The following is a 14,087-nucleotide window of genomic DNA, read 5'->3' as shown; positions in this document are numbered from 1 at the left end:
CATGAGAGACAGTTACAAAGCTTTCCTGTTTGAGTTTCAGTCATACAATGATCGACCACCCAACCCTCCACCAGTGCACATTCTCCACCACCAATGTCCCCGGTATCCTCCAAGCCCAATCCCACCCCTTCCCTGCCTCTATGGCAATTTCCGCCATACTCTTTTGTATTGCTTGTTATGAGTAGTATAAGACGTTGCAACCATGCTCTCCTGGAATTCAAAAATTTTAGATAATTAGGGTCTGGAGAAATCTCTACAGCAAACTGCTCGGTTCAGATTCTTTTTTTTTTTTTGCTTTTTGGGTCACACCTGGCAATGCACAGGGGTTCCTCCTGGCTCTGCACTCAGGAATTACTCCTGGCAGTGCTCAGGGGACCATATGGGATGCTGGGGATCGAACCCGGGTCGGCCGCATGCAAGGCAAACGCCTTACCCGCTGTGCTATCGCTCCAGCCCCACAGAGATTCTTTTCTGTGTCTCTGGATAATGGCTGCCGTTTGTGGGCACGACCTCGTTCCTTTCTCCGCCTTTATCTGTCTTTTCTTCCTCCTTGTCTGTCTTTTTTTTTAATGTATAAGCATTATGCATTAAAAAAATAATATTTTGTCTTTGGTGAAGTTTCTTCAGCGTGAACTTGGCATTTTTTTTAAACTGGGTTTATGGAGGTATCAGGGTTTACAGTACTGGTGATTATTCCTCCCATACATCCGTCATTCCACCACCATGTCCACCACCTGACAGCCCCTTCCCTCCACCTGTGTGCCAAGAGCCCCTCCCAACCACACCCCAACACACAACACACACACGTGCGTGTTTGCGTGCACACACACTCAGTCCTATAGAAAATCTCCAGTTCCTATGACTTCAGCCGTTAATTGTTCATTTACTGTTCCCTGGCTGTGTTTCTTTTCATCCCACATCTGAGAGAGATCGTTGATGTCACGGTGATGGCAGTGGTGACGCCTACACACATATAGAAAACTAAAGCTCCTGAAATTCCACGAAATTGTCAATCATGATAAGTTGATTTTTTTTTCCCAAAAAAAATTTTCACAAGTGTATCTTTTCTTTCTTTCTTTCCCACTTCTTCCTTCCCCACAAAAGTTATCCTTTTCCTTCCCTACGAAACACAAAAGACGTCCCTTTTCTCTCGAAAGTCCTCTGAGTTGAGACTTGAAACTTGTTACCCAGGGCAAACGCACTGAGAGTCCTTGATCTCCGTCTTCCCCGGAGGTGTTTGGCCAGAGTTGGCTTCTCCCTGGTGTGAGAGTTGTAAACCCCGGGGACGTTGGGACACATATTTCAACATCAGAAACGGAATCAGGAAGTTGGGTCAGGGGCTGGAGCGATAGCACAGCGGGGAGGGCGTTTGCCTTGCACGCGGCTGACCCGGGTTCGATTCCCAGCATCCCATAGGGTCCCCTGAGCACCACCAGGAGTAATTCCTGAGTTCATGAGCCAGGAGTGACCCCTGTGCATCGCCGGGTGTCGCTGGGTGTGACCCAAAAAGCAAAAAAAAAAAAAAGAAAAGAAAAGAAAGTTGGGTCAGCACATTTTCTTCCGTTTAGTTGGTTTGTTTGTTTTTTAATTTCTGATAGTCGTCACAGGCATCAGGTTTTACGTGATGATTTATTTACCTGACATCACTGTGGCAACAAAATCAGTAGTTGCCATCCTTCCCGTGAGCTGCCTGAACGGCAGGTCCGTGCACAGATTTGCAGACGAAAATAAGAAGACCCCGTTTGTGAGGGTTCTTTGGGCAGGAGGGATCCCTGAGCAGTGAAGGAAGTGAGAGACAGTAAGAGGGAAGTGGACATGCTTGTTTGAGTTGCCCATGCTTCCATGTCAGTTTCATGATTAAGACTTTTTTTTTTTGTTTTTCCTTTTTTTTTTTTTTTGGAGTCACTCAGGTGATGCTCAGGGGTGACTCTTGTCTCTGCATCAGGAATTATTCCTAACAGTGCTTGGGGGACTCTACGGGATGTTGGGGATCAAACCTGGGTCGGCCACACTGTAGCACTGTCACACTGTCGTCCCCATTGTTCAGCAATTTGCTCGAGTGGGCACCAGTAACGTCTCCATTGTGAGACGTGTTGTTACTGTTTTTGGCATATCAAATACGCCATGGGGAGCTTGCCAGGCTCTGCCATGCGGGCGGGATACTCTTGGTAGCTTACCGGGCTCTCCGAGAGGGGCGGAGGAATCCAACCCGGGTCGGCCTCGGGCAAGGCAGTTGCCCTACCCACTGTGCTATCACTCCAGCCCCTGATTGAGGTTTTTGTTTTTTTTTCCAGTGCCATTTAACTTCATAAATGTAACTCGTGGTTTCTTGGAGAGGGCTATAGGACTGATTGTTTGTAAAACTCCTTGACCTCCTTTTGCATCCTCGGGGAGAGAAATTGCATTCACCGCCCTCTTTTGTCAAACCTACTGAGGGCTCATGACTAAGTGACTTGTAATGATCTCAGTGGCCAGGGGCCTAGCGTTGAGGTCCCTAGAATGTAGCCTGGACCCTGCGACCCCCTCTTTGAGGGGTATGCTGCTTCTATTTATACGTCTTCCTAAAACGCCAGGGTCCCTCCTGCCCACTACAGGCCCCGAGGACATGACCACAAGACAGTCTCGTGAAACTGGAACCAGATTTCAAATTCATCAGGAAACTGCTCCTCGTCTGTCTGAATTTAGCCGTTCTCTGTAATTACACGGCACACGGGCTGTGTTTACTGCTTTCGATGACCACAGAAAGGTCAGACCCTATTTCTAGATATAATAAATGGTTTTTTTTTTGTTTTTTTTTTGCTTTTTGAGTCACACCTGGCGATGCACAGGGGTTACTCCTGGCTTTGCACTCAGGAATTACCCCTGGCAGTGCTCGGGGGACCATATGGGATGCTGGGAATCGAACCTGGGTCAGCCACGTGCGAGGCAAATGACTTACCCGATGAACTATCGCTCCAGCCCCTAAATGGTTCTTTTGATGACCTCCCACTCCTGGGCTAACATCCAGAGATTTCTTCCCTTGCTTCACTCTCTAATTTGGGAGAGAAAAAGAGAAAGCTAGTTTATCTGGAAGGCGGAAAAAATGCCATGTTCCATTTTTTTGTTGTTTTTTCGGGGGGGGGATATATGACTTTGTATTTTATCCTTTTAAGGAAAAAATATTATGATACTTTCTTTTTTAATTTGAAAGATCCGAGATGCTGTCCCCTCACCACACTTTTTTAAAGTTGGTGCCACATCTGACAGTGCTCAGGGATCACTCCTGGCAAGCTTAGGGGACCACATAGTGTTCTGGGGATTGAATCTGGGTGGGCCACCTGCAAGGCAAACGCCCTGCCTGTACTTCAGTCCCTCACCATTTTTTTAAATTTATATTTTATTGAGTCATGGTGAATTACACAGTGACAAAGCTGTCCGTGATTGGGTTTCAGCCATGGAATGTTCCAGCACACACCCTCCACCAGGGTCCACTTCCCACCACCAGTAACCCCAGTTTCCTCCCACCAGCCCCTTCCCAGTGTACCTCTAATATAGGCACTTCTCTTCTTTCTCTTCTTATTCTCCTTCTACTTCTTCTCCTTCTCCTCCTTCTTCTCCTTCTTCTCCTTCTCTTTTTCCTCCTTCTCCTTCTTCTCCTTCTCCTTCTTCTCGTTCTTCTCCTTCTCTTTCTCCTCCTTCTCCTTCTCCTCCTTCTTCTCCTTCTCCTTCTCTTTCTCCTTCTCTTTCTTCTCTTTTTTTTTGCTTTTTGGGTCACACCCAGCATTGCACAGGGGTTATTCCTGGCTCTGCACTCAGGAATTACTCCTGGTGGTGCTCAGGGGACCATATGGGATGCTGGGAATCAAACCCAGGTCGGCCGTGTGCAAGGCAAATGCCCTCCCCGCTGTGCTATTGCTCCAGCCCCTTTCCTTCTCTTTCTTCTCCTTCTTCTTCTCCTTCTCCTTCTCCTCCTTCTACTTCTCCTCCTTCTCCTTCTCCTTCTTCTCCTCCTGCTCCTCCTTTCTTCATCTTTCTCTTCTTCTTCCTCTCCCCCTTTCTTTCCCTCTCTCCTTCTCCTCCCCCTCCACCCCGCCCTCCTCCTCCCCTTCCCCCTCTTCTCCTCCTTCTTCTTCCTCTTCCTCCTCCTCTTCCTCCCTCTTCCTCTCTCTTCCTCTTTTTTTCCTCTCTCCTCTCCACCAAATATTTTTAATTCTTTCCCCCCCCCCTCTCTCTCTCTTTTATTGAATCACCGTGAGAACAGCTACAGGGATTTCAGGATCAAGTCTCAGTCATACAATGATCAGACACCTGTCCCTTCACCAGTGCACATGTTCCAGCACTAAGAACCCTAGCATACCCCCCTCCCACTCCCCTCCCTGCCTGTGTGGCACATGATTTTCACTTTACTCTCTCTTTACTTTGAGTAGATTCAATTTTCAACCGAAACCCACTATTATAATTTGGAGTTTTCCCCCCCCCCAATATTTTTAATTCTTAATGGCTAATTATAGATGGAGATTAAGTTCATTTGTTTGTTTGTTTGGGGACCACCCCTGGCAGTGCTCCTGGTTATTCCCGGATCTGCACTCAGGAACTACCCCTCATGGTGCCTGGGGGATGCTAAGGCTGGAGCGTGCATGGCTGGGCGAGGCAAATGCCCCACCCTGCATTGATCCTGAGTACGCATGCCTGTCCTTCAGAGACACGTTTCACTGCTCACTCTGTTGGAGCTCATTCCAGAGTAGTCACTGCCACTGCCAGAGAGGGAGAGAGCACAAGGGTGAGAGTCTGCCCCAGCACACAGCCAGCCATGCTTTCACCCTCGGTACCACATCTGGTCTCCCCCCCCCCCCGCCGCCCGCCCCACCCCCGTGCACTGCCACAATTGACTCCTGAGCAGAGAGTCAAGTATAGTCCCATAAATACTGCTGGGTCTGCCCCCCCCACCCCAAACGTCCCAGAAAATTAGAAAATCAAAGCAATGGGGCCAGAGCCATAGCACAGTGGGTAGGGCGTTTGCCTTGCATGCGGCCGACCCGGGTTCGATTCCCAGCATCCCATAGGGTCCCCTGAGCACCGCCAGGAGTGATTCCTGAGTGCAGAGCCAGGAGTCACCCTTGTGTATTGCCAGGTGTGACCCAAAAAGCAAAAAAAAAAAAAAAAAAATCAAAGCAAAACCCTAAAACAGGGATCATCTGCAAGTGGCCTAGTGAACGCCTTTCCACCCGGAGAAGGAAGACAGTTTGGATATCAGACCTTGGGGAGAACAAGCGGGATTAGAAGCAGGATGCAGATTAGGGGTCTGCTGGGGGCCGGAGGGAGGTCTCAGCCAGAATCCCACCCAGCCCACCCACTCTCGGGAGTCTGGGGTCATTTCCACACCCGGCGTCTGCTCTCCGGCTCTTACACATTGCCCGACCCCTTCCGTTCCCCCAGGTACTCCGAGCTGCAGGCTCCGGGCTCGGAAACTAATTTTAGATGTAGCCAAAGTGAAACTTAATTAGGAAAGTGACTCATGTGTGCCTTGCTGTGGTGGTTTTCTTTGGAATCCTTTGTTCCCTCCTGATGTCAAGAGTTGGGGGAGTTAGCAGGAGCCTCTCTACTTTTTTCTTTTTTTTTTTACCCTCGGATGGAAGAGGGGGCGGGGCTGGGGGAATGGGTGGGTCCAGGGAGCGAGACCCCACTGCTGCCATTCATGGACCTGTCTCAAAAGCTCTGAGGGCTGGAGTGATAGCACAGCGGGTAGGGTGTTTGCCTTGCACGGGGCCGACTCGGGTTCAAATCCCAGCATCCCATATGGTCCCCTGAGCACCGCCAGGGGTGATTCCTGAGTGCATGAGCCAGGAGTGACCCCTCTGCATTGCTGGGTGTGACCCAAAAAGCAAAAAAAAAAAAAAAAAAGAGCTCTGAACCAGGCTGGAGCGATAGTGGGTGTTTGCCTTGCACGAGGCTGATCCAGCTCCAATTCCCGGCATCCCATAGGGTCCCCCGAGCACTGCCAGGAGTCATTCCTGAGTGCAGAGCCAGGAGTAACCCCTGAGCATCACGGGGTGTGACTCAAAACAGAAAAAAAATAATAAAAAGGGGCTGGAGCGATAGCACAGCGGGTAGGGCGTTTGCCTTGCACGCGGCCAACCCGGGTTCGAATCCCAGCATCCCATATGGTCCCCTGAGCACCGCCAGGGGTAATTCCTGAGTGCAGAGCCAGGAGTAATCCCTGTGCATCGATCGCCAGGTGTGACCCAAAAAGAAAAAAAAATAAAATAAAATAAAAAAAATAAAAAGCTCTGAACTGGTCCAGCGAAAGTTTTCCTGTTTGTCAGATCTTGGGGTCAAATGCCACCAGGCCTCCACTTACCTGTAGGTAGGCAGGAGTCACTCCTGCCCCACCCGCGGCCACCAGTGGGGCCAGCTGTGCCATGCCCGGCCAGGGTCCATCCGCCCACACCCCCCCGAGTGACCCGGGCTCCTTCCTTGCAGTGGACTGCCTGGACCCGACGTGCTCCAGCCACGGCGTCTGCGTCCACGGAGAATGTCTCTGCAGCCCCGGCTGGGGGGGACTCAACTGCGAGCTGGCCAGGGTCCAGTGCCCGGACCAGTGCAGCGGCCACGGCACCTACCTGCCCGACACGGGCCTTTGCACCTGCGACCCCAACTGGATGGGCCCGGACTGCTCCATCGGTAAGTCGAGGCGCCCCGTCCCGGGCTCCCCTCCAAGCCGGCCGGGCTGGAGGGAGTCGCGTCCTCCAATGCGTCGTTTATCCGTCCATCCGTCCGTCCGTCCATCGTCGCCGCCGCCGTTTCTTTCTTGCTTCTTTCTGCGCCTCTTGCGACGTCTGGGATCCCGACCAACCGACCAAAGAACCGCCGCGCCCTGCCTCCGGGCCCTTGATCCTGCTCCGTCCTTTGGCGAATGAAGGGATGAGGTGGAGGGGGCTGGGGTGGGGGGGCGGACTTTTTTTTCCCTCTGGGTTTTCTTCCTTCCGTGCGTTCCCTAGAAAGATCGGGGAGCAGAGCGGCGAGTGGAAGCCCACACGGGCATCAGGAACAGCCCATAAAACAGAGCCCCCCACCCCCCACCCCCCACGCCGCCATGCCATGGCGCCCTCAGCAGAAATGGTCCGCGTTGCTGCCCTCATGCTTGGTTCTGCTCCGAGTCAGGGGCTAGGGCCTGCCTGCCCCCCACCCCCGAGTCCCCAGAACACGGGCCTGTTGGGCCGTTCACCCCGGCGCCCCACTTCCCAGCTCGGGTCTGCTCCCCAAAGTGTCTCTGCAGGGGTGAGGCACGGCAAGCCGCCCCCTTTCTCTGGATCTGGAGAGACCGCCGCCATCAGGCTGGGATAGAGTTGTTTCCTTCTCTCCCCCCCCCCCACCCCCTGCCCCCTGCATGGCAGTTGGGAAAGGAAAGGCAGGTGCTGCTTTGCCTCTGGAGGGGCAGGAAGGAACGTTGCATTCCGGAAAGGACGAGCAGAAAGGAGAGCACGAGAGAGAAAAGGAGAGAGAAAGAGAGAGAGAAAGAGAGAAGAGAGAGGGGAGCGTGCACCCCAGGGGGCCCTTGGGCGCTCTCCCGTCTCCAAGAGTCAGCTCCAGCCTCCTGGCCAGGCTCCACCACGGCGGGCAGCGTGTGCGGGAGGGGAAATCGAGTCAGCCTGCCCCGGAGATGGGGGGTGCTGAGCGAGTCCTCGGGAGGGGTCTATGCTGAGGGTGAATGTCTGGCACCTGTTTGTCCTCGAGTGAGAGGTCTGAACGCCAGAGCGTGTCCATCTGTCTGTCTGTCTCCCCAACCAATCCCCCCAACCCCACTGCCTCCCCACCCCCCCCAAACCCCCAATCCCCCCCGCACCCCCTCTGCCCCCAAACCACGGCAAGGTTTTGAGCTCCTCGGAGAAAGAGACAGGGGCCGGCTACCTGGGGGACCCCCCCCCCAGCTCCGGTTTGCAGGGAGGGGCTTCCAGAGTCTGGCCCCAGCTGCTTGTAGGTCAGCTCTGGTTTGCAGGGAGGGGCTTCAGAGCCCAGCGTCAGCAGCCTTGGGGGGACGCATCTCCTCAGAGCCCCTGCAGGTGGACCCAGCAGCCCCAGACGTGAGGTCCTCACTCTCGGGGGTGCATCTGCTGGACCCCCCCTCCCCCCCCATTCCTGATGCAAACACATTCCTGGTCTGCATCTCCCAGCCCCCCCCCCAGCCCCTGGAGACTCCAGAGCCGGAAGGTCCACCCAGGTGCAAGCCTTTGCTCTCCTCCTCCTCCTCCTACGTGCGCATGGACCACCCGGAAGGTCACCAGCCGCCCCCTCGGCGCCCCCCCCCCCCCGCCCCTGCTGTAACCTTGTTTCTCTTGCAGAGGTGTGCTCAGTGGACTGTGGCACGCACGGCGTCTGCATCGGGAGAGCCTGCCGCTGTGAAGAGGGCTGGACAGGCGCCGCCTGCGACCAGCGTGTGTGCCACCCGCGCTGCACTGAGCACGGCACCTGTAGAGACGGCAAATGTGAATGCCGAGAGGGCTGGAATGGTGAACACTGCACCATTGGTAGGCAAACGGCAGGCACCGAAACAGGCACATATTGCTTTCTTCTCATAACTCGTAGAGCGATAGCGTGGGGCGTGCGTGCGTGCGCTGCCAGCGGCTGTTCCCGCAGGGACCCTTCCCCCCCTCCGCGGCTGACCCTCCAAATCCGCCCCGCCCCCCGGGAGGGAGGGGAGGGAGGATGGCAAAGACCCCCGGCCCCGCCCCCCCTCCGCCTGCTTTGCCAAGTTCCATAGTGGCGGGGGGAGGGGGAAACGAGAGCAGAGCCAACGCACAACTCCGGGTCCACGTGGGCTGTCCCGGAGAGGGGAGTGAGTGGACACGCATGGGAAACGGTCAGGCCTCAAAGCTGCGGGCACCCCAGCGAGCGCCGTCTGCAGGGCGCCCTGTTTGGGGGCATTTTTTTATTGTTACTGCATTTTTATCAAGTTGTTCGCAGTGAGTTGCCTTTAATAGTCCAGCACCCATTCCACCACCGTGACACTTCCCCACTATTTCGGATGTCCCCCACCCCACCCCACCCCACCCCGCCGCCCCGAGCCCCAAAGCCTGCCCCCACCCCAAAGCAGGAGATAAATAATTGATTTTGTATGGTTTGTTCTGAATAATGCGCTAAAACCCCCCAAAAGCTTCCTTTGAGGAAAGTGGGGGGCGGGGGGATTGTGGTATCTCACCCTGGAGCCATGAAGCCCTCGTATAAGAGATTACGAACATGTCCTTGCAGGTGGAGCCTGTGTGCTAATATATCACTGTCACTCTCATCCTGTTGTTCATCGATTTACTCGAGCGGGCACCAGTAACGTCTCTATTCCTCCCGGCCCTGAGATTGTAGCAGCCTCTCCTTACTCGTCTTTCCCAGTGATTGGAGGCTCTTTCAGGGTCAGGGGAATGAGACCTGTCGTTACTGTCTTTGGCATATCGAATCGAATAGACTAACATATATATATTTTTTCCCCGAGATCGGTTGCCTTCTACTTTACACCCCATCCCACGTGGTGTGCTACTCTTCGTACACCAGTGGTGTAGTGTACGAGATGTCGCCGAGGGCTCCCCGTTTTTGCTTTGAATCTTCCCGGCCAGCAGCCAGGCGGCTGTGGAACCCCTCCTTTCAATGTTTTCTTTTTTTTTCTTTCCTTCCTTCCTTCCTTCCTTCCTTCCTTCCTTCCTTCCTTCCTTCCTTCCTTCTTTCTTCCTTTCCTTCTTTCCTTTTTTCCTTTCCTTCTTCCTTTCTTTCTTCCTTCCTTCCTTTCTCTTTCTTCCTTCCTTCCTTTCTCTTTCTTTCTTCCTTTCTTTCTCTCTCTTTCTTTCTTTCTTTCTTTCTTTCTTTCTTTCTTTCTTTCTTTCTCTCTTTCTCTTTCTTTCTTTCTTTCTCTCTCTTTCTTTCTTTCTTTCTCTCTTTCTTTCTTTCTTTCTCTCTTTCTTTCTTTCTCTCTCTCTCTTTCTTTCTTTCTTTCTTTCTTTCTCTCTCTCTTCCTTCCTTCCTTCCTTTCTTTCTTTCTTTCTTTCTTTCTTTTTTTCTTTCTTTCTGTCTCTTTCTTTCTCTCCTTCTTTCTTTCTTATTTCCATCACTGTGAAATGCCAGTTATTCATGACTGCATTTCAGGCCGGTACCCCGCCTGCACAGCGGAGCATGGCATATTCGATATGCCCCAAAAATCAGTAACAACAGATCTCACAATGGAGACGTTACTGGTGCCCTCTTGGGCAAATCATTGAACAATAGGACGACAGTGCGAAAATGGTTTCAGGCATCCAATGCTTCCACCTTCACCAATCCCTTCACCAGGGTCCACTTCCCTGTCACCGTCCCCCTAACTCCCATTAGCCTCCCACCCACCAGCAAGAGGCACTTTTTTTTTTTGGCTTTTGCTTTTGGGGTCACACCCAGTGATGCTCAGGGGTGACTCCTGGCTCTGCACTCAGGAATCACTCCTGGCAGTGCTTGGGGGACCCTCTGGGATGCTGGGGATTGGACCCAGGTCGGCCACGTGCAAGGCAAAGGCCCTCCCCGCTATGCTATCACCCCGGAACCCCCACACTTTTTTTTTTAAATAAGCTTTGCACTGTGACTTAAAGGATTTGTGTGCATGACACTATACCCCTCCCACAGCCCCTCCTCCAGTCACATGCACCCCCCGCACCATAGATGGAGCCCCCTCCTGCCCTGTCCCCGCCTCAAGCACCAGGTTCCCTACCGAGTACCAGAGCTCATCTCCTCTGGGTCTTCCTTATTCCCCCGTTCTGCTTCCTTCTTCCCTGCATGGGAGAGAGATGATTCCGTGTCCGGCTCTCTCCCTCCGACTCCCTCCGACTCAGCATGATCCCTTCCAGGACCCTCCTGGGGCTACGTGATTTTGTCATTTTTCTGGAACTTTAGCGCAGGGCCTTTGCGGGCAAGCTGGCCAAGCCTCTGGCACTCGAGGAGATTCTCAGAAACATTTCCCGCCAAATTTACCTATTTTGTTTGCCCCTCCCCCCCTGCAACTGGCCCCTTTGAAATCCCCTTTGGCTTCTCGCCAGCCACTGACTGTGGGGGCCTCGCTTAGGTCCTCGCCCCCTCCCCCCCAACCCAATTCCCATCCCAGGAGAGGAGAAGGGGGACAGTCCAGCTCCAGAGCTGACCCTCGAGGAGGTCAGACTCAGTTTCCCATGCTGTTCATTCATGTGTTTGCTCTGCTCACGAATCCCGCCACCCCCAACACACACACACACACACACACACACACACACACACACAGTCCCTCCCAGTTCCAGTTCCATTCAATTGGGCATCTGAGGGCAGCGTCTCCCCTGGGCCACAGCCGAGCACCGGGGGCCCTGCAGGGACAGTCGGCTGGCAGTGAATTGTTTTTTGCAAAAATCTCTCAATGACGCTCCGGACCCTGCACCCCCCCTTCCCTGCCGCCGCTTCCATGGCCAGTTCCCTGGGGGAGTCTGGGGGATGCTTCAGAAGACTGGGCGCAGCTCGTTTCCGGGACGGGTGCCATCCATTCCCGGGATGGGGGGGGGGGGGGGTGAGACTCTTCCCGACACGCTCTTGGTATTGAACTAGCTCCCTTCCCCCATGCCGCTGTTCCCCCTCCTCCACCTTCAGGACGAGCCTCGTTCCTCCCGCCCGGCCCCCCTTCCCTTTGCCCTCCCCTTCCCACACCTTGTGGAGCTCAGGGTCCCTCTCGGACCCCCGTTTGTCCTTTCCCACCCGCCTCCCATCTTTCCTCTGAGAGTCCCCAGGAGGGACCCCCGTAGTGACGGAGTGGGGAGGGGAGTTGCTCAAGGAGAAAGGGGCAAATTTGGCCTCTTTTTCTAGAATCTTCCAGCTACGGATTGTGTGTGTGTGTGTATAAATATATACATGGATGTATATACATACATATACGTACACATATGTATGTGTATATATATGTATATATGTGTGTGTGTATATATATATATATATAGTTTGTGCACTTGTTTGCATTCTGTTGGCCACACCCGGCGGGTGCTCAGGGCTTACTCCTGGCTCTGTGCTCAGGGATCACTCCTGGCGGCCTCGGCGGGACCCTAAGGGAGATGAGGGCTCGAACCCCGGTCAGCCATGTGTAAGGCCAGCACCTTACCCACTGTATTATCGCTCTGGCCCTGGTTTTTACCGGTCAAAGAGAAAGCGGAATTCTTCCATGGCACGTGGCACTGTGCGTCTCTATGTTGAGGTCGCCAGGTCAGACACACCCATGTTCCTCGAGGCCTGGAGGCGGCTTCGGTGGTTCCGCATCTGGGCCGTTGCCTCACAGACGGCCTGGCCCCAGGCCCTTGGTGATTGGCCTTTACAGGGAGAACTCACCCACGCCTGGAATCAGAGAGTCGTGTTGGCGTCCATGGAGAGGGGGTGATAGGTCTTCAGGGGGCCTTGGGAGGAGCACTCTGAAACAGGAATCGGAGCCTCCCCTGAGAGAGAAGGCTCAGAGCCCAGAGAAAGTCACTGTGGAGCTCAGCCGTGTCGCGCTGATTGGAGAGGAAGGTGGGTGGGTGGGATGTGGCAGCTCGGCGTTCCCGGGGCGGGGGGCCGGGATGAGGACGTGGCTGGCGGGAAAGCGCCCTTATCTCTGCCCCCACCATCCCTCTGGGTGAGATAAACAGCAGGGGAGGGGGGGAAGCGTTTCTGCAACTTGAAGGGTCGGATTCCAGTTCCGCATCGCTGAGTTCTGCAGAGCCAGAGAACAGACGGACACGCCCGAAGGCCCGGGAGAGCGAGGCCCTGGGGTCGCCAGGAAAGCTGGGGTGCCCGACTCCGATTTCTCGTGAGTTTGTGGGGCCGCGCGGTGTGTTGGCAAAGTCGGCTTTGCTCTCGGCCCACGTGGTGACAAAGGAGGCTTTTTTATTTTTTCTTTTTGGGTCACACCCGGCGATGCTCAGGGGTTACTCCCGGCAGTGCTCAGGGGACCCTACGGGATGCCGGGGATGCCACCCGTAGGCGGAGGAGGCTTCTCGAGGCTGGTGTCTGTCCCCACACTGCTTCTGTTCACAGGGTCTCGCTCCCCCGTGTGCTACCCAGACAGGCTGCAGCCAGAGGCAGCCCTGGGCACATCGTCATCGCTTCCTCGGCCTTCCCACCTCGGGCCCCACAGCCGTGCTGTTGGAGGTGCTGTCTCGTTTCCATTTTGAGCAGACGGGCTGTCGGTTCATCTTAAGTAAGCGCTGCCGTTTACAAACCCAGAACCCGTCCTTCCCCGTCCCCAGCTGAGATACAACCACCGTCAGAAAGGAAGGGAAGCGTCCCAGGCCTGTCCCACGCAGGGCCTCTGCGGCAGTGCTTTGAAAAAATAGAAAGTAAATTAAAAAAATAAGAGAGCTTTCGTCTAGAAACAATGCATGTTGGGTAATCTGGGGTGAGGCAGGGGTCTGGGCTGGGGTCCTCGCTTGTTTGTAGTCTTTCTTTTTTTCTTTTTGGGTCACACCCGGCGATGCACAGGGGTTAACTCCTGGCTCTGCACTCAGGAATGACTCCTGGCGGTGCTCAGGGGACCCTATAGGATGCTGGGATTTGAACCTGGGTCGGCCGAGTGCAAGGCAAACGCCCTACCCACTATGCTATCACTCCGGCCCCTGTTTGTAGTCTTTTGTCAAAGGACTATGGAGTCGGTTTCCTTGAGGCCTTTGCTCAGAGTTGGCCGGACAGTTTGTATTTCTACTTGTCCGGGACATTGATGTTTATTGCCAGAAGCAAGAAAACAGGTTGAGAGGGTAGAAGGGAAGCGCCTAGGGCCCCAACACAGCCCAGGAGAGGCACCAGGATTGACCCATGTTTGACACAAGGCATTGCTGGCATGCTTGGACCAAGTTTTGTATGCGCTTTCGAATCCAGTCCCCCTGGCTTCAGGTCTCCGTAGAAGGTGGACCGGTCCCGTGGTGGCAGAGCTAATATTTCCACCAACTGGAATATCCGAGCAGGGACGCTACTGTTGTGAGCTCTTTCTAGCCCCGTGAAGGCCAAGTCTGGCACTGACAGTTCTCACAGAATTACACAGGGGGAGAAATACTCTTTGAACCCAGGACAACACTCCCCATTCACTCACATCTCCGGGATCTATTCTCTTTCTTCGGAGAGGC

General features: G+C 54.1%; 1 protein-coding gene across 11 annotated transcripts in view; it reads left to right on the top strand.

Annotated features, from left to right (window-relative positions):
• The window catches only part of TENM2 (teneurin transmembrane protein 2), a 1,321,709-nt gene that overhangs the window by 1,183,756 nt on the left and 123,866 nt on the right, over positions 1-14,087 (top strand). For 9 of the 11 annotated variants that reach the window (XM_055129736.1, XM_055129735.1, XM_055129738.1 and 6 more), the window contains 2 exons: positions 6,460-6,660; positions 8,319-8,531. In XM_055129736.1, the coding sequence (XP_054985711.1) occupies positions 6,460-6,660; positions 8,319-8,531 (414 nt within the window). The remainder of the gene's footprint in view (positions 1-6,459; positions 6,661-8,318; positions 8,532-14,087) is intronic. The other 2 variants (XM_055129737.1, XM_055129739.1) reach the window with 2 other exon arrangements.

The sequence above is a fragment of the Sorex araneus genome, chromosome 2 (assembly GCF_027595985.1).
Source record: "Sorex araneus isolate mSorAra2 chromosome 2, mSorAra2.pri, whole genome shotgun sequence".
NCBI classification, from domain to species: domain Eukaryota; kingdom Metazoa; phylum Chordata; class Mammalia; order Eulipotyphla; family Soricidae; genus Sorex; species Sorex araneus.
Note: the sequence above shows the minus strand (reverse complement) of the source record. Positions and strands in the feature narration are given on the sequence as shown.